General features: G+C 43.0%; 2 protein-coding genes across 5 annotated transcripts in view; one reads left to right on the forward strand and one right to left on the reverse strand.

Annotated features, from left to right (window-relative positions):
- Nucleotides 1–6,999, reverse strand: part of EIF2AK4 (eukaryotic translation initiation factor 2 alpha kinase 4) — a 37,504-nt gene extending 30,505 nt beyond the window's left edge. Inside the window, exons 1-6 of the mRNA XM_055715297.1 lie at nt 6,759–6,999; nt 4,848–4,963; nt 3,702–3,804; nt 2,181–2,354; nt 1,307–1,387; nt 651–799 (exon numbers count right to left, since the gene is read on the reverse strand). Coding sequence (XP_055571272.1) covers nt 651–799; nt 1,307–1,387; nt 2,181–2,354; nt 3,702–3,804; nt 4,848–4,963; nt 6,759–6,911 — 776 coding nt within the window. The 5' untranslated portion in view covers nt 6,912–6,999. The remainder of the gene's footprint in view (nt 1–650; nt 800–1,306; nt 1,388–2,180; nt 2,355–3,701; nt 3,805–4,847; nt 4,964–6,758) is intronic.
- A 4,196-nt stretch (nt 7,000–11,195) lies between these two features.
- The window catches only part of GPR176 (G protein-coupled receptor 176), a 36,407-nt gene continuing 20,321 nt past the window's right edge, over nt 11,196–27,281 (forward strand). The window contains exons 1-2 of one of the 4 annotated variants that reach the window (XM_055716649.1): nt 12,094–12,188; nt 17,914–18,005. Coding sequence is in view for 2 of the 4 variants with exons in the window: in XM_027808098.2 (XP_027663899.2) it covers nt 11,960–12,188 (229 nt within the window). In the remaining 2 variants the exon portion in view is untranslated. Of the gene's footprint in view, nt 12,189–17,913; nt 18,006–27,281 lie in introns of all 4 variants that reach the window. The other 3 variants (XM_027808098.2, XM_055716646.1, XM_027808099.2) reach the window with 3 other exon arrangements.

Genomic DNA, 27,281 nt, shown 5'->3' on the forward strand with positions numbered 1-27,281 from the left:
ATCTCCACTGTCCTTGACAGTTATATCAGCTATGAACACAGGAAACAGGGGTGAGGGTAGTAGTGGTTACAAAAAAACCCCAAAACAACCACCCTAAAAAACCCCCAACCTACCTGTATATCACCAATCCTAACCCAAATGAGTTATATACCAGCAAAAGAACCCTCCAATAATTCTTATTTTCCCTCCAGTAAGTTGCTCTGCAAATGCAATCAGCATTATCTGACTCTGCAACAGGGAATTTTACACTGGTGCGTCTTTACAGAAAACATTTTGACATGAATGTGAGCTTTAATCTATTGTGCTATTCCAAAACATTCATCAACTCATTTTTTTTCCTGCAGCTTCCAACATACTTTTAAGAAACTAAGTAAGCCCTGAATATACCTTCCAATGATTGCCAAATACTTTCTAAGTTAAACTAAGGGCCAAGCTGACTCTTCTAATGGGAAAGTTATGGATAATTTGAGAATACATGGATTACTTGGACCATGCCAAATGAAAGCGGGGAAGTGGAGGGACAGGACCAAAACACTCAGCTGAGCAACACAGCACACTGCTCTCTCGCCTTCAAATTTCACTTTGAGATGTAATGGGGTGGGCAGGTGTGTGTGTGTGCGGGAATCCACACACAAACCTGACATGCTTACTTTGAACGTCCAGCTGAATTTGGTCGGTGTTTACTAGTCACTCCATGTTCCAAACACCTCCCATTTACACTGGAAACAACTTTACATCCTGCAGTATCTTTCCTGTGAGAATTATCTTGACTTCTCAGAGCAGCTATTTCCAAACGTTCCTATGAGTGATGAAAAACACCAAATAAGTATGGCAACGGCTCCTATCCTAAAATTTGCGAGTATTTAACTACTATTCTACAAAATCACCCAGACCACAGAAGAAACAGGTTTTCACAAGAAATCTACATATGAGGCTGAGGAAGAAGTGCTGAGATTAGAAAGTACAGTTCACTGCTGTCCCTGGGCAAGAGTGTAAAGCTTCTTTACAGTGGAACAAGGAACATTAACATACTAGCTTTTTTCTATGTCTCTTTGAAAATACCCATCTCAGTACACTTACGATGATAATATATTGAACTACTTTCCCTTACAGTTGATTTTATTCCAGAAATAAACCCCATATAATCAAGAACCTATTGTAACCCAGATCTATTAGAAGCACTGGACGAGAAAAGATGTCCACGACAATTCAGTCATGTAAACCTCTCAAATTTTCAGAAGCATATGCTACCGTACTGGGAATAAGCTATTGTGATGGGTTTGGTACACCTGCTTAGAAAGAATACCTGCTTGGCAATCTCTTTCTTTTTTCTTTCTTCTCTTTTCTCTTCTTCCCTTCTTTGAATCTCATTAAGGATTTCACGTTGCTGAAATGAATTTTGGTGTTGTTAGAGATGCAACAGTACACAGAATACAACTGTTAACATTACCCTGGTTTAGGGAAAAAAAAAAGCTATGATGATTTCAAAAGTGTTAAAGAGGACCTTTGGATCTCACAAGAATCAAAAAATACGAGTCACATTAGCTCTCCTGAGGAAATTAAAAGCATCAGTTGTATGATACAGGAGTACAGAGCTGTTGACAACAGAAAATTACTCCTACTGACAAGACGCAACAATGAAGTTTCATACACAGAAAAGACAGAGAAATAAGCTAAACCGTTCCTTGTTTTAAAGAATTTTTTTTTTATTCTATCCACATTCCCACAGTGTGGAGACTCCACACTTCTAGTCTCCACAAGACACAGATGAATCCCCTCGTTTCCAATGAAGAATGTATGTGGCTCCAAGGTCTCTTTAGACTAAATTTATTGTGCTCTGGAGAAGTCTGTCATAGCGAACGTTCCAGTCACTAAGATGGAATGCACTTCATATATACATTTGCTTACACTTTTGTATAAGGACGTATTTGTAAGTGATCCTTATAGGATCAGGAATCAAAATTTGTTTCAATCATAAGTAATTCTCAGGGTCAAAATCACATTATTAAAATATTACAACTGCAGCAGCAGATCATGTACTACATACTGATCAACTCATACTGACAGGCCTGACGAGTTAATAATTCATAAAAACCCACTGCTATGCAGAACTACTTACAAAATAATGATTGTTTAGTTTATTAAGAATACAGGGTTATTCATATTTTAACTTCTCTTACCTCCTGCTCCTCTCTTCTCTTAACTTCTTGTGCTCTACGCAATTCCTCCTGAGCCAGTCTTTCTTTTTCTTTTTGATGGTTTTTCAGCATTTCTTCATGGAAAGACTTGGAAGGTGGTTTATTGTACTCACTGAGAAATGACTGCACATGGTCAGCAAGTTCAAATATCATCACCTAAAAGAAAATAAATGTGAATGACACGCGAAGTTCAAAGAACAAGTAGATTGCATAGTAAAATAATACCCAACTTGAAAAAGCAATACAGCAGCACAGTAACTGCTGATTTTGTTACTTATCAGGGAGAATTTACCGTATTTCACTAATTTTTTGTCAGAATTATTTATTAATAAACTGTAACATAAAAATCCCTGACCACAGTAACAAAGGTGGCAAGTATTACTGAAAGACAGCCAACTTCAAACATAATCTTTTTCTATTTAAAAAAACCCTAAACCACGTTCCTTTTCTCATCTTCTTTTACGCATATTTTTCTATTCACAAAGATACGTGTTTATGACACATGAGCTACAACAGAATAAATCCTTTGCAATTGTCTATTACTGTATCTGCAGGAAATGGAAAAAAAAGGCTTGATGCAGCAAAACTGAACAACAGGCAACCCCTTCCAAACGTGTAAAGTTGACAGGCTTAGGAAACTGAAAGCAGAGTATTTATGATTCCATTTCAGCATATAACAGCTTCCACAGCTGTGCACTTCTTTCTTTTTAAAAGAGAAATGGAGCGGATCAAATGCGTACACATGTAACATTTCCAAATAGTCACAAAAAACATACCATAAAACCTGCTTTCACCAAGAATTCAATATTTGCCAGTAATTCTTTGAATTGTTTCAGCCCTCAGCAACAATGGAAAAGTATCTTTAATACCAAACATGCCTGCAGACTTATAAAATCCCTTAAAATAGATCAAAGTTCTAAGTTTCTTGTGTTTCCTCATCTTTCTCTTTCTATCCTATTTGGGGAGGAAGTCAAGTATCGCTAGTCCTAAACACAGCAGGAGAAAAGGCACAGTGGCATTGAGTGACAGTGCTACAGCCACACAAGTCAACTGTTCAGCTGGTGTTATAATTAAGGTCTCTTGCCCATCAATTCAGCATTAAATGAACAAGATTACACAGAAAACCTCCCCGTGTTAATCACTGTCTGCCCAAACAGGTATACTTGTAACATTCAAATTAATCTGTAAGGTGCAGAAAGCTTTCAGTTTTAGTGCTAGTATTGCTTTTCATACTGTGAAGTAACTCTAAGAATAACATGAACTTTTAAATCTGCCTATAAACAGGGATAAAGCTTGCACTATTTATACATGCACTGTATTACGAGCATGCATATTGCAAACTTTCATTAATTAAAACATTCTTAAGCAAGAAAGTCTCTCCTTCCTTAAGAGAACGGCAACTTACACTTCTAATGTCCATGTGTTCCATTATGTTACACCACACACATTTCTAGAACTACTTGGGTCCAGAGTATATTTCTCACAGAAGTGAAAAGCTCTTACCTCTCCGCAGCGCTGTTTTGCCAGTTCAGCTAGTCTGGATTTTAATTCATTTATTTTCTCATTTGACAAGCCTTTTGAATTCTTTAGTTGTATTTCAGGAACACTGGGGGACAGCAACAAAAACATTTGAATGTCCTCTTTAGAAAAACTGAGTGTAAAAAGCAACACAATGTTGATAAAAACAGTGGGTGAGGGAAAAGGAATGGAGTTCATAGTTACTTGGCAATTAGTCAATGCTTAATAAGCAGTACATAAATATTACATATACAATATAGAATAAAGCCAGAAATACTGTTTTATATTCCTTACCAGCAAACCTTCTGGCTGCAGATTACCTGTCAGTTATACTCAACAGAAGAACTATGAAAGAAACCCTGCAGACTCATAATTCAGCTCTTAACCAGTAATTTACTTAACAATCCTTTAAAAATATTACTAGCATAACATTTAGGTATTTAAGATTTACTTATCACTACAGAAGTTACACAAACCTAAAGAAATATATGCAATAAATAACAGCTATATTTTTAAAATGTTTAACATCAAAGTAAACAATTAAAATGTCTGTAGCTATGTTACCTTAAATCAGAAAAAATCAGAGTGGCTGTTAACATCCTGTGTTACAGGTTATAACTGAGCTATCACTTGGTAAGGAATAGCACTTCCCTCATACACTGCTTGTGCCATAGCACAAATGGATCATCTGCAATCCTTTTCACATTCCCTGTGGCGAACTCTTTCAAAAGGCTAATCCAGGAGAAAACGGGAACAGCGGATACAACTGAGACAGCATATCGCTTTAAAAATGAAGATTCAGTCCCTCTCTCAGCAAGTCATGAGCTGAAGAAGTTTAAAAAGGGCACCAAGATGCTAGCAGGTACACCTGTGTTTATGTCTCTCCAAACAACAAACTGGGGCTGCAGTCCTGAACTGACAAATGCATCCCCATTATTCTCCATTGCACAAAAGACTACATCCAATTCAGGTGCCAAATATTACAGTTGCCTATTATAAAATACCACAGGCTTAACAAATACTGACATGCAGAAAGCAACAATAAGAGTGACGAATAACACTAAACATTTATTCAACTTATACTTACTATGGAAAACAGAGAAAAATGGTTAGATTTTAATGTTCACTCACGTATCGGGGTAAGTATGTGGACACCTGACCCACAGATCAACTTTGGCATATACTTCATTATCACCAGTCAATCCCTGAGGACGCAGAACTAAATTAATTTCAGGAGGTTGTCGTACCTAAAATGGAAAACAAAACTTTTGATTTAAAAGGGTTTTTTTTGTTTTGTTTTAATGGAAGCACACAACTCTCACAACCTATATTATGGCAGAATTCAGGTTAGACCATCCAAACTGTGGAAAAAAAAAATCTATTAAGGTATTGACGTTGCTCAATGAGTGTGAACTGGTTCGCTGATTATCACAGTTTATCCAGTGTATTTTTACAAAGTCTTCAGATAAGTGTAGTTACAGTTGTTAGAAAGATGATTCAGGATGAGCAAAAATGAGGTTTTATAATAAAACCCATGTATTCTGCTTATTGTAGGCTAGTAGTAGGAAAAAAACCCAACAGATTATTTATGATATCACAAATTAAAGCATTATAAGAACAATACTGTTTATTTCGTGGGTTTTTTAGATCACCAACACACACCAGTCAGTATTTTATTTTCTGACATGGCAATAGACTATAACATCACATCCATATACACACCTTGTGTGGCCAAGCAAATGGATAGTAATTTTTCGGTATTACATTTTTGGTTTTGGCATTAAAAAATAATTTTATCAATTGCCCTTCCCCCTTATCCTGTTCAAATTGCCTACTCAAAATCAGAATAAAGAAAAACATGCCCATATAAACATTTTAAACTTTTTCTTTTCAATTAGAAAATTGATTTTTTTGGAAAAAACCCAACACAGGACCTTGACATGACAAACAAGTAGGGAAATAAGACAAGGAATAATAAATACAGGAACAGGTTAAAAGATGGTCACTGCCCCCTCTATTTTCCCTTTGCATTTCCAGCAGGGGCAAGAACAGGTTAAGTCACAAGAATGTCAGGTATGATTTAATAGGGAGTGAGGTCTGGAACACTGCTGAGAACCCAGCCAAGTTACACAGTGGTCACACCAACCCCTGGGCGGGGGGGAAGTTATAGGTTGCTGCAAGAATTTGAAATTCAGGTTTATCGCAGCAAAATGACAGCAGGGGGGCTATGATACGTTTTGTAGAAACTCAAGACGAAAGAATTTTAGAAGAAACGACAGTAGAGGGAAGGTGGGGAATGGAAAAGAGTGACCAGTACCTCCAGGTACAGGACAACAGTGCCACGGACGCAGATGGAAGAGAATTATTAATTAGACATTGTGGACACAAAAGAGAAATGGGGAAAAAAAAAAAAAAAGGAGTACTAGATCTGAGCACTAATTAGCTGTAATTAATACTATATTAATACTATAAATCCGAAAATTAAAGTATTACGTTATTACGGAAACAGCCACAGTTCGAGTAAACCACAACATATAATGAACATGCGAAGATCAGCAACATGTATACTGACGAGATGAATAAATTAAGCAGGTAACATAATTAGCCGGTTAAGGGTTGAATTATAATTAAGAGGCAATTTTACAAAAGTCTGACAGTTAATTGCAATGTAAGTTACAGGCACAGCTGTAATTACAGCGCACACACCTCGGCCCAGCGCGTTAGCTGCGCGGGCGGCGGGTCACCGGGCCGGCGGGTCACCGGGCCGCCGCGGGGCGGGGCGGGCCATGGGCGCGCAGCAACAGCCGCGCCGGGACTCGGCACCCGCGTTCCCACCGCCCGGCCCCGCTCTGCCGCCTGCTGCTCCCGCCCGCCCGGGGCCGGCCTGCGAGCGGCTCTGCCCCGCTGGCACCTGCGGGCCGCGCCAACGGGGGAGCGGCCGCCGGGCGAGGGGTCGCGCCGTGCCTGCGGGCCGCGCCGCCCCTAGGCCGCCCCACGGGCTCCGCGCAGGAACCGGCCGGCTGCGGCAGCCCCACTCGCTACCTTCCAGGCCTGGCTCTGCCGCAGATCCTGGAAGTCCTGCCCGTAAATGGACTCCAGCACCTGGAGCTCGTTCTCCTGCCGCAGCTGGTAGCTCTCCGGCGGCTCCGCGGCCGCCTCCGCCGGCAGCTGCTGCGCGCCGCTCGCCCGGGCCATGTCAGCTCCCCGGGCGGGGGCGGGCGGCAGCCATGGCGGGCAGCCCCGCGGCACTTGCCACCGTGGAAGCGGCGCCCGCCCAGAGGGGGCCGCGCTCCGCTGCGCCCCGGCACCGCCTCCGCGGCGACGAGAGGAGGAGCCGGGCGGCCGGGGTCGACCAGCCCCGCCTGGGGCCTAGTAGGGAGCTTAGCGGCGGCGGCAAGAGGCGGGGACGGTCCCGCAGCCCTCGCCTCCGCCCCGCGCCGTGCAGGGCTGTGGGCCCGGCAGCCTCGCAGGGCCGCTGCCGCCGTGTGAGGGACCGCAGCATACCGCCCGCCGCTGCCGGCGTGCCCGCTCAGCCCTTGCGGCCACTCACGGTGCCCCCCGCCTTGTCCCCGGCGCCTCGGCCTCGCAGCTGTGTAGGCCAGTAGCTGTACCTCATGGAACCATAGTGTAGCGCCACTGGAAGGGACCCACAAGGATCACCGAGTCCAACTCCCTGCTCCTTGCAGGACTCCCTAAAACTAGACCATGGGACCAAGAGCATTGTCCAGATGCTCCTCAAACTCTTGACAGGCTTGGTGCCATGACCGCTTCCCTGGGGAGCTGGTACTGCTTGACCAACCATCCTCTCAGTGGGGAATGTTTTCCTAATGTCCAGTCTGACCTTTCCCAAGACATGCCTCCAGGTACACCTGCAAATGCAGAGATACGCACCACATGCAAGTATAGATTTTTTCAATAGACCTTGAGAAAGATTTGTAAAGGGGAAAAAGAGCCACAAGATTCAGAATGGATTTCATGTAGAGCTGGGGGAGATTGCAAATTCATGTGGAAACTAAAAAATGCTTCCACCAGTGATCGCTTTAATAACTGCCAGGAGGTGGAGCACAAGCAGCCCCTTAGTCCTTGGCTGGTTGAACCGCCAACACTGAGTGAGGCCAGACCCTGTGAGTGCCCCATCAGCCCCTGGGTGCCCCCGGCGGGACTTGCCGGGGGGAGGCAGCTGGGGGCTGTGAGGGGAGTACAGGTGAGCAGGGCAAAAACGTGCTTTTCTTCAGTCACTTCGTGTGGTAACTACTGGACAGAAGGATTGTCACAGGATGATGTAGCCTTCAAAGTTTTGGGATCATTCATACATACATGCTTATCTAATTAGGTGTGTAACCTCCAGGCAAAGAAAAATGTTCCAGTAGTCTGCAGCTTGTTGTCATGCACCCATATACTATACTTAGGTGATTTCATTTGTTATAAAATGTAGGAAACCAGTGTGAACTGCTGAAACGGAATGAAATTAATCTTGGAGTTTTCCTTCTGCCTTAGACCTAGTCATGTCCATACCAGGATCCCCATTAGTTACCTTTTCCCTAAAGATCAAGTTCCATCATCTTAATTGATAACAAATAAAATAGGTTTCACAGCCATACTTGCATTATTTTAAATCTCTACTGTTACAGTATAATGGACTCAGTTTTTCTTTACTTTTGCAACTGCATGAAAAATCTTCTGATGCTTCTCTTTATTTTACGGACAAGGTCTGTTGATCATTGGAGTTCTGGTGATCTTTACTATACTCCCTGACCTTCGGAAACTGACTTTTTGTTATAAATAGACCACTTAAGGAGGGACTTAGTCTAATGAATAGTTTCTATAGACCTCTCTTTGATCTTCTGAAATTGAAAGCTTCTTACATGCATACTTTTGTTTATTTTTCAGCTTCAGTTAAACTGAATTTTTATGGTCCCATCTGGGATTATAACTTATTTAATAACTGGTAGTTTCATAACGTCATTAGTATCTAACAAAACCCAAATCTTAAATTGTATCGCTGTTCTGATTCTGTTCTCTGTTCCTTACCATGCCTGGGACCTGGAATGTACCTTTAGCAGCAGCACTTTTCTGTCTTATCTTTTTTTGTGTTGAGTGTGTGTGGGAAACGTGACCAAAGCTCTGTAGTGTTTATCTAGCAACAAGAGAGATCTCCTTCTACGCAGTCAAATGTGATGTCCACTAGAGTTTCTTGCACCTTCTTAGAAGTAACTGCTACAGTTGATCCACTGGTGCAGTTGGGTATGCTCATCTATCAATTTGTATAAATAGTCTCTCTGTGTTAAAGACTAGAAAGAAAAGTTTCTAGGTCACAGACTCATCTTCTCTCCCACACAAAGACACAGCAAGGATGGCTAATTTTGAGATAATGATGCAGTAAGTAATTAAGAAACTTCAGTAAAATTTTCTTTAACAGAATTGATGGGTTTATGCTTTCCAAGCACTCTGCGTAAGGCACACAGCCCAGCACATGGGAAACTATTCCCCTGTTACATTGTGTGACAATGGGTGGGTCAGGTAACTCTGCCTTGTTATAGCTGCCCAACTGTTCTGGTTCTTCGTTGACTTGGCAAAATTTTAACGAGTTGGGATTAAATGTTCTAGACCAGATGTCTACCTCAGGCTGTTTTATTTTTTCTCTTAATTTCTTCTACAATGATGTTTCTAAGAAGAAAGCCAGAGAAAAATAACATCATCATAAAAACATTCTGAGAATTTCTTTTAAGAAGTCTTGCACGCTAGCAGAAGTGTGAAAATCTGATGGGTGAGGGGGAAGAGATAACTTTTTTCAGTGCTGTGGCTTTGCTTAGCTAGCCTTGTGAAAACCTGCATAAAGTAAACCAAGTATTATTTGGCGTGGGGGTGGGAGTGAATATTCACATGTTCTGCACAGATTTATGGGACTACAGTGAACAATTACCGGAGAGCCACCTGCCTTAAACATGTGCCAGACTGCATCGGGACAGAAGCTACCCTGCCAAAATTTAAGAGAAAATTTCAAACCCTCATATCCCACAACATTAAAATGTAATTCTAGTTATTAAAATTTAACGATGTGAGAGCATGCTTTCACTTCCCCCCGTGCACAGCTGAGGGGAGGTGAGTCTCTCTAGGGGAAATGCAGAAGAGAGGGGAAGGGTCCCAGAGGGAGGAGCTGCAGAAAGGGGTGGCCCTGTGAAGAAAAGTGCCTTGCAGGTGGCTGGGAGAAGGTCAGTCTGGTCATGGAGATTGGCCAAAATGGCCACAGGAACGTTGGGGGAACCAAAAGGAGGAAGAAGCCAGTTGAGGAGTCCCAGGAAACAAAGATGAGGGAAATGCACAGTGGAAGCTGATGAATGTTGCCTGGGAAATGTGGGAAAAACTGAGACTGGGTGGACAAGGTGAATGGGTTGGGAGTAGGGGCAAGAGGGAAGGGTAGGCGGGTGAGTAAGCCTGGGGCCAGGCTGGGAGTGGGGAATACATGAGTTACTGGAGAAGAGCCTGGAGCAAAGACCTGAGACACTTGCACACCCACAGAGGAAGCTGCAAAGCGCAGGGCCCAAGCACACGGAGGTGCAGGTGGAGGTTTGTTTGGCCAACGGCCTCCAGGGCCTGTGGTGGGATGGGGCAGTGGCAGTCCCCATTCCCCTGAGGTCAGCACTGAACCTGTGGCAGAATACACAGCCCTTCCCCGTTATCATCCCAGTTCACATCTCAGGAAACAAGACACCTCACAGAAGTATGTTTTGTCAGGTCGGGGTCTTGCTGTGCAGGGGCGATGCTCGCGGGCAGCCGTTCTTCGGGGGGGCGCTCCCAGATTCGCCGGCCAAAAGCTGAAAACCCCTTTCTGGCTCAATTTTTAACTAGCCATCCTCCTAAAATCTTCAGGTTAAAGGCGAATGTGCACCCACTATACGGATGCACACGTTTTACACAATTAAAGCCCAAACCCATTATGCATACGAAGGCGTTTTTCCGACGCATTATGTATTTTAAAAAATCTCAATTTTAACAAATAATACATATATCTAGAAGCTAGCACGGTCTTTTGAAATTCTGTCCTCAGAATTACGGACCCGTTTTACAATACCGGTTTAGAAACTCGAGACTTCCAGACACCACCCGCCCACCGACGCCAAGCTGCGGGCGCCCTGCCCACCCAGCCGCGACCACCCCACCGCTCCCCAGTAAAATGGCGGCCCCGCCGGCCCCTCCGAGTGCCGCGCCCACGTGATGGCGGCCCCCCCGCCCCTGGGGAGCGCGGCGGAGGCGGGAGCTCAGCGCCCCGCCCCGCCCCGCCGGGCCACCGCCTCCCGCGGGCGGCGGGGCTTGGCGGCGGGCCGCAGTGTGGAGCGGCGGGGCGGCGGCGGCGCGCGGTTGTGCGGTCGGGCCGCGATGTTGTCTCACGTACGAGCGGGGCTGCCACCGCCAGCCGCGCTCGGTGCCGGGCGCGCGCAGAGCGGGTCACGCGGGATCGTACGGAGGCTTTTTGGTTGACTGGGGGCTCGAGTGCCCCCCGCCTTGGGATTCCAAACCAAATTAATTTTCCCCGAGAAATAGCTGGAGTGCAGTGGAAGCCATTGAGCGGTCATTTACTTCCTTGGACGCTGTGTAAGGGTCTTCTGGGCGTCCAGCGTCGCGCAGAGCAAGGAGGGACGCGGGACGGAGCCATGTCTCACCACAGGAGTGGGCAGGAGGGAGGAGAGCGCTAGGAGATGTACAGCGGGGAAAGAGGTGTCTGTCCTCTGCCAGGGCTGTGAGAACGGCTAGCGCCAAGGCTGAGAGTGGCGTGGGGGGGACACAGCTTGCGGTCCATCAACTTTTCCAAAATGGATTTAACGTATAGTAAGTCCGTGAGCGCGCGAGCGTGTGCGCGGCGGGCGTGAGGTGACCTTCTGGTGGGGTTGGGAAGACGAGCTGCCGTGGGGACTGTAATGTCCTCGTTCACCCTTATCGCAGTAAAACGTGCAAAGGAAACGCTGTGGTGTGGTGAAGTGAGAAATATGGGACAGCTAATTGCAAGGAGGAGCCTGCTTTATTTTCTGCTTTTCTGTACCGGCTGTCACGATTTGTAAGGTAGAAATGTGAAAAGCCAGCCCTGCCTTCCGGGACACAGAAATGTGAAGGTGCCACGGAGTGTCAGAGACGGGGCTTTATCCTTAGAAGCACCTTTTTGCCGGTTGGCTCCACTGAGTCATTAAAGGCAAGGGCTCCATAACCTGTGGTTATTAGGTGGCAGCAGGGAAGGCAGGAACTTGGCCATGGGGTACGACAAAAGCTGGATCTCGAGGAACGGAAGCGAGCACGCCCCATACCAGGCTGTCACCAGAGCTCTGGAGTTGAGGAACACCTCGGCTGGGCAAATGGTGTGGCAGGGTGGGAATGGCAGCGAGGCTGGCGCCGTGGAGCGTGAGGAGCACGGTGAAGAGCAGACCTACAGGCTTTTCACTACCACGGTGCAAATTGTCATCTTCGTAGGCTCTTTGCTGGGTGAGTGTGTGTCACCGGAGTTTTTTGTTCATGTGGTTTGTTTATCCTTGTGGTCAGGGACTGCAGACCAAACAGTAACTAGCATGATTTTCTGTCTGTCTTAATGACTCTTCTTTTTGCATCTTAGGTCCTCAGGTGTATGATTTCAAGTTCCTTGTGGGTTTTTGATGTGTAAAAAGCTATTACTGTGAAATGTTATTCATCACAGATGAGAACTGGTACATTACATGCATATGTTACTTAGCAAACTTTTCTACCAGAACTTAAATAAGCAAAAATTAAGTGGGTTGCTTACCTCCTTATTTTCAACTGTAACGGGATCTGTTCTCTTTACTATAGAAAAGGGTGTGGAGTGTTTTAAACAAGTTTTACTGAATTTCTGTTTCACACTGCACTAGTTCTGTGTGTCCTGCAGATTTAAATTAATTCTTTGGAAGTACTTTATGCTGTAAATATGCGTAACCATATCCAATCTTGTCTACTTGTTAGCCTTAAAGTAGGAATCATTGACTTTAAGTATGTTGTAGTAAACTAGCAATATATTGCCATATAACTTTAGAAATGCGTGTGTGCATTTGCTTTCAAGGTGCTTATAGTATGTAGTTTTGTTATGAATACATGTGCATTTCTTACAAAAAAAAAAAAATGCAAAATAAGCCTTATGGTGATTCCAGTTAGCACTGTTTGGGAGATCAATGAGCAGATTTCAGTAACATGCCACTACTATCTAAATCATTCAAAGCTGGTTACTGGAAATGATGAGGCTTTCCACACAAGGCTTGACTGGGAAAGCCTCCAGCTCTCTCAGGAGAGTTCAGTAGGACTTTGCTGATGGTCACTGGCTGTTATTATCAAGGATTTGTTTCTGCTTTCCCTGATCTTGAGTAATGCTAGAATCTGTTTCTGTAGTCATGGTAATTAATTCTAATACCCATTTCTTCTTGGTAATATTTACTATCACTTAAATTGTTGCTAAGAAGATGGTAAACCTAGTTTTGGGACAGCATTGAGCTCTGGGCTCAGTCAGCGAAACTGATTATTCCTGTAAATCACTGAGACTTTTGGCCTCAGCTGTTCTTCTGTACAGTGGGAGTAATCCTCATGGTTCTTGCTTTTTTTCTATTTAGCACGTAGGTAGTGTGGGGAAATGACTCTTGTTTTCTGTATGTTGGGTAGTGCTTGACGCAAAATGATAGCCAGCAAGTAGTGTCCTAAAAATAACAATTTGGATGAGAAAAGTCAGAATTGTAGTTCTTTACTTTTTGGGTTTTGAGCTTTAAGAGTCATTTGGGTCATATGTCCAGTCTTACTTTCATGAGCATGGATCCTCCAACTTTATTTGAAGAAGAAAGCACACGCTCTTGTGTAGTCATGCCTTCAGCAGCTAGGAGTTCTTAAAAAACAACCAACCAAAAAATACCATAGCTATAAATTTTGCAAGACTACTGTAAGTCATGGTTTGGCACTCCAGCAATTTGCTTTTGAGAGGTGGACTCTGGGAAAAGATTTGGACCTGTTACAGGGGGATTATCAGCAGATTGGATGCTGGGAGGCTGATCAAGCTTCCAGATCAGTAATTTCTTCAGGCCTATCAAAGAGCAAAACAGGAGAGAAATCATGTTGTTTTTTAAATATGAAAACGCAGCAGATCAATGACAGATGTTAGCAGTGTTTCCATGAATTTACATGTGATGGAAAAATCATGAATTTACAGTGATGGAAAGCAACTATTTTTTTCAAACTACCTTCTTTTCCAGTCTCCCTGCTGCCCCGAAACACTATTTTAAGAACATTTATGATATGCTATTGTAACAGCTGAAAATTTGAGGTCTTTAAAAATGTCTTCCCATATCACCCCTATGAATGTATGGCTGTTCCCTCTTTACTGAATGGAAACAGAGCCACAAAGAAGCTGAAGCCCCCTTCTTCAGAAGGTCTTAGGGTTTTGGTACCTGCATGCTCAACCCTTATATGTGCCAGAAGTTTTGCTTGTGGGCATGCTGCACACTATCTCTGCATCAGTAGGGGAGAATAACTTGATATTTACCTCACACTTAGGCTTACACAAAGGCCATTAATTAAAGTTTTCCTCTTCATTTGTTCTACTGCCATGGTCCTTAGAGCCGTGGGTGGCATCCAGCTCTTCTCCATCAGGTGAGCCCTGCAGTTGAGTGGAGGAATAGCAGTTCTTTGGTCCAGGAAGTCTCAGATTTCTTTTTGCAGAGGGGAAACCCTTCAAGGGGAATTAGGACTCTCCTTCCCCCTGAAGCACAGATAGGGGAGGCAGGATGTGTGGGTATATGCCTCAGTCTGGATAATGTTTATGTCAGACCCCAGTACTCAGCAGTGTATGGCATGGAGAGTTCCAGGTCCTACAAGAGGGAAGAGTCACAGTCAGGGTTGTGAATTTAATTAGGGTTTCTGCTGCGCAGAAGAATGTGATAGTGATAGTTGTAAGAGAGATGGACACTCTGGTTTTTTTCCTCCTGTTTAAGACCATTATTAGAGACTTTTAGGGAGGCTTGTAACAGTAGGAGAAATTTTGTGTTAATTTTCACTAAGTTGTGAAAGGACAGTGCTATGGTGAGTGTTTCATGATACCTGCTGGAGGCAAGAAAGAGTCAAACTGTTCTGTATGGTTACCTTACAATATATTGAAAGCACATCCTCAATTTATTTATTTATTTTAGCTAGCAATAACGATAACACTAGATTCTAGAATTTTTGTCTTTGAAAGGGGTTATGCAGTTGTTACAAGCTTGCCAGAGCTTGAACCAGGGTGTGACCTTAACACCTGCCTCAGAGGATCTGACTGGTAGAACCAACCAGAAGTATCAAGAAGAGGCTTCTAACCGGCAGATTTTTTTCTATTGTTTTTTGTCCTAATTTGTAGAAATTATTCATTGTTAAAAATTGCTGATTTTGTAAAGAATCAGATTATTCCATGTTTGGAATGGACAAAACATAATTATGAGTGTAAAAATCTCTTATAATTGAGGGCAGTTAGGGATGAGAGTTCTTCATATAACTTGGTCGTGAGTTACGGAGTTAATGAGGCTATAAAGTGCTTAAATGCTACAGTTTTAAATAGCTGTTCATGTGACTTTGAGTCTGCACAAACTTCCTGCTGTTGCTCTTCCACTGCTTCTGTGGAAGTTCTCGTTTGGCAGACCACTTATGATTTTAATCTTGAAAGGCTGAAAAATAAAAGAGGGTAAATCTGCATCTCTGTACTTTGAACCCAACTAGTACTACCTGTTGCATGCTCCTTTGGCTGTAGCCTACTGTGAGGTTTCTGCACAAGACGAGGCATTGGAGAGAGGAATTTGGTCAATGCAGTTATCCTGATCAGCAGCTCCGTTTGCCTCTGTGAAGGAAAAGTTAGCAGTTTATTCAGGATTTGCAATCCATTTCTGTCTGTGGTGCTTAGCTGAGCGCATGAATTGGGGAATCGATTCGGGGACCTTCGTAATTGCTTCGCACAGGTTGGTGAACTTATTTCGCAAATGCACAAGGTGAGGTACCAAGTATGTTTGAGGCTAGAAGGCCTTGTAATAGCAGAGTGCCATCAGTGATACAAATTCATAAGAAAAGCGTATGTTTTTGTGCAGTTTCTGAAGTTGCTCCTCTTTAAGCAGGAGTGAAGTTCTGCTTGGTTTTTTTTCTTCTTTTTTTTTTTCCTTTAAATCAAAGAAAGAGTTTTGATGGGTTTTGCTGACTGTGTAGGGTTTTATTTGGAAGAGGACTGACAAGTACCATTGGAATGGTAGAGAAGGAAAATTTGTGGTGTTCTCATGCCCATGGGAAGTTGGTTCGTCTTGCTGGAGAATAGTTAAACTTCAGCTTTTGATGATTTGTTGTTACCATAATGGTCAGCATGTCCCAGAGCAATGCAGGCTGCTGATGGTTGTGCCCATGACGCTCTTGTGCTAGGTTTTCTGTATGGGTAGGGCTTGTTGCTTGTTCTCACAGGGCAAGCACAGAAACCAGGAAGTTCAGGATCCATTCAAGGGGAAACCAGTTTTTGTTGCCTGCTACTGGGGTGAAGAGAAGACTGATTTGGCTGACTGAGATCCATGGGCCAGAGAAGTGAGGCTCTGCTGGCTTCTCCCATAGTGACTAATAGACTGGGAGCTACATTGGGCTGTGTGGATGTATCTGCATTAGCTTTACAGATAAGAGGACCCTAAGGCAAAGAAATTTCCACCATTTGAGAAGCATGCGGCACAGAAATTGCTATATTACCCTAGGAAACTGTTTCTTGGGTTTTAATTCCGTTCTTCCCCTCCTGAGACCTGTGTAAACTGGGTGCATTCTAAATTTTCTCTGGTTCGTTCTTTTATCATGATGACCATATAGTGAGATGGAGCTCATGCAGTGGTTTCAATTCCATTTTTGGGGGCATATCTCAAGCTGTTTGGGCTTCTAATATAGAAAACATGCTGTGTGGATTAAATACAGTATGGTAGGACTGCAACTAGCACTGCAGTGTGTTTCAGTAATGCACAGTAGAGCAGCCAGGCTGCAAAGGGGGATCACTAATGCTGTTGGTGTTACTCATCACAGTCAGAAGAAATAGAGGCTTCAGATCTTTCAGTCTGAGGTCAAAGGGGTAGAGCAAAGCTTACACGTTGTTTTTCATTGGATTTAACCTGAAACAGTATTTTTTAATTCAAATAATTTCTTCCCTCTACCCCCTCCTCCAGCATGAAAAGAAAACAGCAGAAAGCTCTAGTATATTCTTGGCTGCTATTCAAAAATAAATAAACAGTTTATGAAAATAGACTATTTGAACATGGTAACTGTGAAAAAAATGAGCTATTTGAATCAGAAGAATACGAGTTACTGCTTTTACTTGTGTGGCTGTCACTAGTTTGAAATAGGATATACGTGGACAATGACTTTTAAATAGGTGACAGACTGATGAATGGCAATTCGAAGATGCTTTTTTGTTTTTTTAAAGCTGGGGATGACATAGGGCTCCTTGTCAAAAGTGAGTAAATTTTTAATAGCATTGTTTTTATCAAAGAAGATTTTTGAGATCAGATTAGCAGTGAATATAGGAATAGAACAATATTGCTCCACAAAGGATATTTTTCTCTTGCCATTAGAGGTAATCAATCTGCAGAGACTAATTACTATGTTAGCACAGCAACCAAACCTTTGACAGAAGGAAGAGGGAGTATTACTTCTGAGCTTTGGTGGGGAAAGGTTGCTAGAGGTGACTGCAGCTGCTTTCAATTGAGTGCAAGCAGTGGGAGGGCATCCTGGAAATGAAGGAGAGGATCTCCCAAGGATTTATAGCCAGTGTGCACAGTGAGCTTAGCTTGAAAGGGGGATAAAATTGCAAAATGCAATGGACAATAGCACCTCCTGTTATTCTCAGGAGAAGGGGAAGGAAGACCAGGAATAAGAGTTTTGAGGGCAATCAGAATGTTAGCTGTCACTCTTGACATGGATTTTTCCACAGTTCATTTATTTACATACCGTTGACTGTAGTTAAATGGCAGAGCTTATATGAGCTGTGCTTTTACTGATGTACATGTGCTACCATGTAGTTCATGTCATGTTAGGCTTAGGTGAGATTATATCCTGTTATCGTGAGTTGTAGTTTCTATTCTTTTCGTATTTTGTATTTCCCAGGTCTGAGAGTCTGTATGTGCTCCTGTTAGCCATGTAGATAAAAATGAATGAATTTCTTCTTTTAAAAAATCATTCTTTTCAGGCTTCTAGGAAGAAGTCCCCACACTAGACACCTGATGAAAATTACAATTACAGTGCCAGTGCCTACTTGCTAAACTGAATATGCTTCTTACAGTGAGTAAAAAATGCACAGAAAGTTTCCCAAATAACCCCAAATCCAGGAAATTTTCCCAGACCTTGTAGATCAGCACCTCAAAGAGCCTCATTCCCCAAACCCCAATTATTTATTACTTGCTCTTTGGTCTTCCCAAATCTGTCTTACACAGAAATTTTACTGGAAAGGCTGAGGATGCTCTGATACAGTTGAACTCTATTCTAGTGGTTATAGTACTTTTTTGGAAGCTGTGGGTTAGATTGGTCACCTCCTGGTTTCTAACCATGCTGTGATGATATCAAAGGGAGATGTCCTTTGAAAGAAAACAGTGCGCTTTTAAACAGGTACCAGACTTCCAAGTGAAAAGTGAACTTGTGCTGGCTTCCCAGTGGCCTGCAGGACAAGAAGAGGAAAGGCTTCAGGCTTACCCCTTTTCCTGAGGATTTCGCATGAGCTGTTTGTCTCCCTGCCCTTGAAACTGATTTTTCAGCTCCCTGCCTTGACACCTGTGCACAGAGATGTAAAATGGAATTGTTACAGCACCTCATTTATAAAGGGATAGGTCCCTTCTAAGATACAATCCTAAAGTAACTGGCAGTCTAGGTAATGTGTTTGTAAAGATAAATGTATACTAGCATAAGGAATAAATATTTGTAGCTTGGAATAGCTACCAGTGAGGTTTGCCACAGGCATCTTCTATAAAGAATGAAGCAGGAGATCTTGCAGTAAAAAATACTGCAGGTACATGATTAAAGACTGGACTGAGAGAATTTTTAAAGAATGAGGGGCATGTCTGCAACAGCTCCAGCAAAAATTTGTAGCTCTGCCCCCAAAAAGGGTAGAACCATCTTGGGGGGGGGGGGGGAGGGGGGGAAGGTCTGGGGATGGGGAGGATGATGTTTTGTTTCTGCTGGTGTCATCCTTGGAAAAATTTGGGTTGTTTTAGATGAAATCTTCTAAACCAGGCACTTTGCATAGATTAACTTTGTTGCTGATTAGCTGGAATAGTTACAGTTTAGCAAAGCAAAAAGTGACTGAAAAACAAGTCTAATAAAAAGCATCAGACAAATTTAATTATATGAGTGGTAATATTTGCATGTAATGATTGCATAGTAATAACATATTACAGTATAATAACATTATGGAAATAATTTCCTCCTGCATTTTTGTGTGTGTGGTTCCAAGCCTCAGGAATAATGGACCCTTCAGCAGTAAACCCAGTTCAGGTTGCAGTCTTGATGAAGTCTGTCTGGAATAGGTCTTATGTGTTTTCAGGTGAACTACTAAGCAATTCTCTTTGGAAGAAAAATTGAGTTTGGGGAGTGGGTGCAGAAGAGGGGTTGTGAGAGCCCCCGTGGCCCCTGTTGCTATGGAGACCTCTCTTCTTCCTGTGCTTCTGCAGAGGCGCCTTGTCTGGCATCGGCTGAGGGGCTGCTCGGATATCGCCGTCATGTTTTAAAAGAGAGGCACTGGGAAAATAATGCAGTGATTTATACCTGAAATACAAGAGCCTGATGCTCTGGGGATACTGCATGCTAGAGCGTTCCTCATACACGTGCTTGGGCATTAACCAGTGTCTTTAGACATTGTGTATGTTGAGGATGTTAAAACTGATGGCTATTTAGGATGAAACTGATGGGTACCAGTCATTTTACTGTCTGTTGTCTCTGTGTGGACACTTTAATGACAGCTGGGAACCAGAGCTGTTTAACTAAGTGACTGGATGTCTGATTTGCCTTTTCTATTTTTTTGTATTAAGCTGTTTATTTCCCTTAGCCTTTTCAGAGGAGCATTAGCTGTAACCGCTTTGGGACTGTGTCAGTCTGAATCAGGTGCTCCTTTGTGCCTTTTGGCTTTCCCCAGTTTTTAGTTTAAATGTTTTCCTGTAATTTTCAGCCTGACTCCAGTTTGGTGAAGGTACAGCCAGCCTGTCCTCCTTTTACAGATCTGTCTTATCCCGAAAGGTACCCCATTTCTTAATTTCTTAATTAAAACCCCCTTTTCAGCATCACCATCTTATTCATATGTTGAGACTCCAGATTTCTGCCTGCTCTTAGCATATAGAGCTCTTAATAAGTCTCTTAATGACAGTGGTTATGAAGATCCTGGTCCTCAGTATCCTAGTTGGTCATCTGAACTGAGCCTCCAGAACACCCCTCTGACACTTCCCTGTGTGGCCAGTGCTGATACAGACTGACTATTGACCCTGTTCTTCCTTGTGAGCTATTGGGAGATCCCAGGTCTGCTTCCTTCACATCTTACATGTAAGTTACTGCGCAGTTCTTCTCCAGTGTCTCAAAGCTGGCTAGCTCTGTGCCTAGTAAAGCAACCTCCTGCCACTGCTGCTTTCTGTCCTTGGAGTCCTTTCTACTGCAGATGCATCCAGTCTGCAAGAGCATGTTCTTGCCCAGATGGATGCTGTCCTTCCCTGAGACTTGCATCCCCAGCACAAGAGCTGCTGCAGTGGAGGTGAGACTATGCAAAAGTGTTCCTATAGGCCTCATCTGGGACCTTTTTATTTCTCTTTGCTGTTCCTGTTTGGCCATTCCCACCTGAAGAGTATGAGGACCAGGAACTCCTTGTACTATACACATACCTCTACCCCCAGAAAACTGGTCCCTGAATAGATAGTCACATGTGCTGTGCTGTGGCCAGTAGCACTGTCTGTCTGTTCCTGAACTTTGACTGCATGTTGAGCTAAACATGTTAATTTTTTAAAAAATTATTAGTTTAGCTTGTCTTTTTTTCCAGTGTGGTACTGTACCCTTTGTAAGATGCTTAGCAGTGAAGTAAAATGTAGCCTATACGAGGTAAACTGAGTGAGTGTGTGCACATGTGAGTGTGTGTGTAGAAGCAAACTCCTCTGTATCTTTGTCGGTGCAGGCTTCCAGTGCACTCTTCCATCTTGGCTGCCTCTGTTTGCTACACTCCTCTGGTTATTTAGCTTCTGCTTTTTGTCTTCTTGTTGCCTCCATCCCAGGTACACTCAGCCCCCTTGTCAAGATCAAGGGACTACCTTGCAGACCTCTTTGCATCACACCCTCTCACATCCTCTGCAGCAGTCGCCTGGCAAACACTCAGAGCAGCCTCAGCAAACTTCCACTTAGCCAAAGCATGTGGCCACCAAAGGAAACAGACCAGCCCCAGACTCACCAATCTTGCTTGCCTTCCTGGTGTTCCTGTCTTTCCTGGGCAAAACAGCTGTGCCACCTGTCCTATTCAGTTGCCTTTTGCTATATGTACTCCCACCACAGAGAGATAAGCATCCTATTTTGTTTGGAGTGCACAGATACCCTGTGATGGCTGGATGTAACATCCATCTGGTTTTTGCTGATACATCGTGTCTCCATCTTGTGTGGGTTAAGTCTAGGAAACCACACGTATGTGTACAGTGACACTGTGTATGGTATGTGACTACGAATCATCAGGAAATTATAGTGGGATGTTGTGACTTATACTGTTGTTTAACATGTCCATATTTTTTTTGGAGCATGTTTTAAAAGATACAGTTGTTATGTTGCCCACTCCACCTAAACATTGATGCATTAATACAAAAATGGAACATTGCAAAGAACATAATGTACAGGTCAGCAGAATTACTATAATACTTACAGAAAAAGCTGCAGAACTCAAAGGTGTATTACAGAATGCTATTTTACTTCACTTAGAATTTTTTTTGTCTATTATCCTTATTTTCATCCAGTACAGTTCTCTGGTGTTCATGCTAGCTTTGGCTAAGTTCAGTATTCTATGTCTGCAGTTTAATTCGAACAAAGAAATAAATTGCCACCACACTAAAATTTTTCTGACTGTAAAGGACAGCAAAGACATCTTTTGTTTTACTCAGTTTTTAAAATACCATCAGCAGAAGAGAAGAATATGGTTAAAGGAGATACTAAAACACCCATGCAGTTGGCAAAGGCTGATACTGCATGATGTGGTACCAGCCTCTGGAGACTTACATTGATTATTTTAAGCATTTAAGAATGTAAAATTGTACTTCAGGTTCCAAAGGAGCTGAAAAACACTGAACTACTCTTTGGATTCTGTTTCTCCAGAATTTCTTAGAGCATAATGTGGACAGATCTGAATAAGTAGCTGTCTCAGAATACCTTAATATTTGCTGAGGCTAATCCGATGGTTAGAGGTGATTGCTTTCTGACCAAAAACGCAGGTTACATGGTCAAAGATATCTCTGTGGGATAGGGCCTAAACCAAAGAAATTATATGTGGAAATGTCTAGGAATGGCAAATAGAGTCCTACAACCTCTGGTATCTATATACGCTTGTGGTGGTTTGACCCTGGCTGAATGCCAGTGCCCACAAAAGCCGCTCTGTCACTCCCCTCCTCAGCTAGACAGGGGAGAGAACATGAAAGGCTCATGGGTTGAGATAAGGACAGGGAGATCACTCAGCAATTACTGTCATGGGCAAAACAGGCTCAACTTGAGGAAAATTAGTTTAATTTGTTACCAGTCAAATCAGAAAAAACATCTTCCTGCCATTCCCCCTTCTTCCTGGGCTTAACTTCACTCCTGATTTCTCTACCTCCTTAATGGGGGTTACAGTCAGGTCATGACGTTGTCTCTGCCGCTCCTTCCTCCTCACACTTTTCCCCTGCTCCAGTGTGGGGTTCCCTCCCATGGGAGGCAGTCCTCCATGAACTTCTCCAACATGAGTCCTTGCCAAGGGCTGCAGTTCTTCACATGCTGCTCCAGAATGGGTCCATCTCACGGGGTGCAGCCCTTCTGGAACAGACTGCTCCAGCATGAGTCCCCTGTGGGGTCACCTGTCCTGCCAGCAAACCTGCTCCAGCCTGGGCTCCTCTCTCCATGGGTCCACAAGTCCTGCTAGCAAACCTGCTTCAGTGTGGGCTGCCCATGGGGTCACAGCTTCCCTCGGGCACCCACCTGCTCTGGTATGAGGTCCTTCATGGGCTGCCGCTGGATATCTGCTCCACTGTTAACCTGCATGGGCTGCGGGAGGATAACCTACCTCACCATTGTCTTTACCATGGGCTGCAGGGGAGTCTCTGCTCTGGTGCCTGGATCACCTCCTTCCCCCTTCTTCTTCACTGACCTTGAGGTCTGCAGAGTTGTTTCTGTCACATAGTCCCACTCCTTTCTTCCAGAGCAGTTTTTTTGTGCAGTTTTCCCCTCCCCCCCTTTCTTAAATATATTATCACAGAGGTGCTACCATTGTCACTGGTTGGCTTGGCCTTGGCCAGTGGTGGGTCTGTGGTGGAGCTGGCTGGCATTGGCTCTGTTGGATGTGGGGGAAGCTTCTGGCTTCTTCTCACAGAAGCCACCCCTGTAGCCCCCTGGCTACCAAAACCTTGCCATGCAAACGCACTACAATGTCGCTACCAAGTGATCTTTTCTTCATTTAATACAATGTAGAGAGCTAACAAAGGTGCTAGCTATTTGCATAGTAGGCTGTTAATAATGTTACAATTACGTATCTTTGCATCATTGATGAACTCTTGTTACATTCTGCTATGTTGAGAGAGCAGATAATTTCACAGTTCTGAGACTCTGATGTCTGAAAGATAATTTCTTTGATTTTTGTTTGGAGGGGTGGAGGGAGACCTGGTTCAAGTCTGTTCCTGGGTGAATTAGGGTGGGTTAGGCTGCTTGCAGGCTGTCTGCAAGGCTTCTCTGTGGACTGGAAGACAGGTGGTCTTTGAGTTTGCTTCAGTCTTCAGTCAAGGCCATCTTCATATGTTGTGTGGAAGTCTAATATATATAATTATATATATATATCATAATACTAGTCTGGAAGAATGAGACCACTCCTTTTTTTAATTGTTGAAAACTGACTCTGTGGGCTTTCTGACCCGTATATCCAGCTACAGTGTGAAAGCAGGTTATCTCTGAGACTGGTGTGGCAGCCTGGGGTGAGATGGCTTTGGGTCTTACATTGCTGCAGGGTAGAAAGAATGGGTAAACCCAAGCAATAAGAATAGCCTGAACATAAACTGATACTGCACATATCATGCTGCAAATAAATGGCTCTATGCAGTCTGTGTTGGAGCCTCAGGTGGCAAAAACGGTATTGCATTTCCATATATTCTCAGTTACTAGCATAAAGTACAGCATGATCTGTATAAGGTAGCAGCAGCTCTTCAAATGAAGTATGTTTTATTTTATTTAAGGAATAGAATTTATCAAATTATTTTATTTTAGACATGGACTTGATGTGTTGGGCTCTACCGCTGACTTATCCAGGCACACTAAAGAAGAACCTACTTTTGCTGTGCAGCAAATGAAATCTGTTTATCTACTCGTCTTTTAAAGATGTGTTTTCTGGGAGATAGGAAGGTTGGCCTTTTGGGATAATTTGCTGTTTAAAGAAAGAAAGAAAAAAAACCAGTATCCATCTTTGTACACATTTTTGCTTTGCGAAGTAATAGTTGAGATTATTTACCTAATACATTACCTGTCATATCTAAGAGCAAAGCTTTTATCTGGTGTCTCTTTTTCAGGCAATATGCTAGGTAATTTGTATGTTCTCATTTGTAAGCCCATGTTTACTTGCATTCGTTTACATAAACCTGCTTTAAATGATCACTCTTACTCAGTGTCAGGACCTCTCTTCAGATTAAAATGAAATTAATGTTCAAATGGTCTTTCACACCTGATGAAGTACCAACCATCCTGTGGTGGGGAGGCACCTGAGCTACGAAACTACCACACCTTGGATACAAGCATATTGGCATAGTGTGCTGAGTTTTTTTGGTGCCTGGCTTTATTAAGTGACAGGTGCTTTAATCAGTTTAATCTCATAGCACAATCATTGCTCTTGAACTTTGATACCTTTATCATTAAACTTGTTTAACATCTTCAATTTCACACACACAAGTGATTGCCACCAACAGAAAAAAATCTCCCCTTCTTTCCTCTGCCTTCTCCAACCTCTTGTTTTGTAACCTTTAGTTTAAACACTGAGAAAAGAACAAGACTTGGTGAATATCCAAGTAGGCAATAGCTATTTAAATATCTGATAAGAATCTCTCAATTGTTTATGTAGACAAAGTGTGGCAATGAGTGTTGTGCAGCTCTTACACCTGATGAGGTATGCTCCAGGCAGCACTGAGTGTTGTATGTGTGGGAAACAGGGCATTTGAGTTGGTCCTGATTAAAAGTACTATTTTTACTAGGGAAGAGCATGGTGAAAGTCATTATCAGCCTTATCATCTTCACCATTACCACCCGCTGCACTGGCAAGGGCAACAAGTGGAGGACATTTGTCTTGAGACCCCATTGCTTCCCCTCCATGTCACCACAGGGCAGAGTTTTTTGTATTACCCTTCTCTCTCTTTTTCTCGCCTTTGTTTTTTTAATCTCCAAATTAACTTTGGAGTCCATGTATGTCATCAGCTGTGGACACCATGAATAAAGTTTTGTGCACTTAAGCCAGTGTCAACATCCTTGGGGCAGTGAATGGAAACTGCTCAGACACCACAAAGTTTCCAAACCTATTTCTGGTCTCTCATTCTAGACATGGCCAGGCTCAGTCTAGTCAAGACTATGTAACTTTGCTTTTTGCTGTAACAGTCTGCTTCATGTCTCTAAAGCTTCTGATTTCTAGAGTGGTTTCCTTAGCTATGTCTTGAACTAATTTACTGTTCTTTTGATTTTCCTTGACTTAATAATTTTAGTTAAGTTTTAAACTCAAGGTGAGCTTGTATTATTCATTATAGATCAGTATTTGGAATTGTGCTTCCTCTACGTTTGGAAGCCTTCAACATGTCTGTATAAGTTACTTTTCATTTTGCCTGAAGTTGTCTGAAGAACTTGTAATTTAGATTTCTAAAGTCCAAAGAGCAAAGGAAGCAGGAAAAGAAGCTAGAACATGTGATGGTTATAGCAGAAGGAGCAATGGTTGTGATGTGCATATATGTGCATACAACTGAAATGGTCAGAAATTGTGAGTCTTGGCTGTCTGCCCTGAGAAGCCATACAGATGTGTGTTCACCATCTCCTGAATATCAGGCTTAGGATGTGAAGCAGCAGAATCATTATCTGCTCTTGCAAAATTGGGCCATAAGTGAATTCCAAAGGTAACGTGGCTACTTAAGGAACCCTGTGATCTTAATTTCATTTCTGGTCTCTCACTAGACAGTGGCCAGGCTGTACTTTTGGAATCTCTGGAAATCAAATTTTCTTGTACTCTTGATTTAAAAAACCCCGAACCACACACAAAAAACTCCCCACTTCTATATTGCTTCAGCTAAGTTATTTTTAAAATCAATTTCGATTTGCAAAATGATTCACCACATGGAAGAGTCTTAATTAGAAAATCCGTGCTGGCTGTTGAGTACTTTCAGTTGTTCTGATTAATTGGATACTACCACTGTGTGGAATAATTCTGCCACGACTGGGGGAGTCTTTTGAACAATTTGCTGCTGCTCAGGGGTTCCCAAAAGATTGATTATGAACTGAGACCATCACAGGAGCATGCAATAACAAAAATTATGCAATGCGTTTTGAACTCTGACAGTTAAAGCCTATAAAAAATGGAATAAAGACTGAAATCTGACTGTTGTTATGGACGTAAGTTATAGGCTATTACTCTGTTCTATGGAGAGGACAGCAGTCAGACTGAAGAGTTTCCTCACGTCTCCTTTTCCCTGTAACCTTTTGACTCTGTTTTGTTGCTAAACCCTCTGAGTACAATCAGAGATATTTTTTTGATAATTATCTTTTTGGCATGGTAACTACTGCAATAGCAGCATGTAATAGCAGTCACAGATACTAGTACTGTGTTAGCAGTCAGCAGGGAATATGAAATTATAGACCTGTACTGCAGCAATACTTACCCAAGAAACATGTGTTAGAAAGTGCTATATATTTCAGTGAAGCAGTGGGGAACCTGGGTTTGATCTTCAATATAAATGAGGAGTTTTGATTTATTGTATTTAGCTTTCTTTCACGTTAGGAAACCTGCCATAGAGACAGCTACCCCAGCTGGAGTAGAGAGGGAGCTTGTCTGGTCAAAGCAAAAAATTAAGCTATGTACAGGTTAAGAGTAGATCCTGTGTGAGATAGTTGCCATCTTTTTAATGTTCTCTTTCTTAAGGAGGAGGAAAGTGGCAGCATGCAATGTTTTATTTTTTTAACTGGAAGATGAAGTGATGTAGGTCTGAGATCCACCGAGAGACAGGGCAAGAGATGGGAGACAGGTGCACCTGTAGCATAGCTGATAGCAGGACTCTGTGCCCAGGTCAAAGCTTGAATACAGCTGCTGGAGCCATGGGCAGGGGTTTGGGGGTCCCACATGAGGCCAGTTGGGGC

This window comes from Falco cherrug, chromosome 7, assembly GCF_023634085.1.
Source record: "Falco cherrug isolate bFalChe1 chromosome 7, bFalChe1.pri, whole genome shotgun sequence".
NCBI classification, from domain to species: Eukaryota; Metazoa; Chordata; class Aves; order Falconiformes; family Falconidae; genus Falco; species Falco cherrug.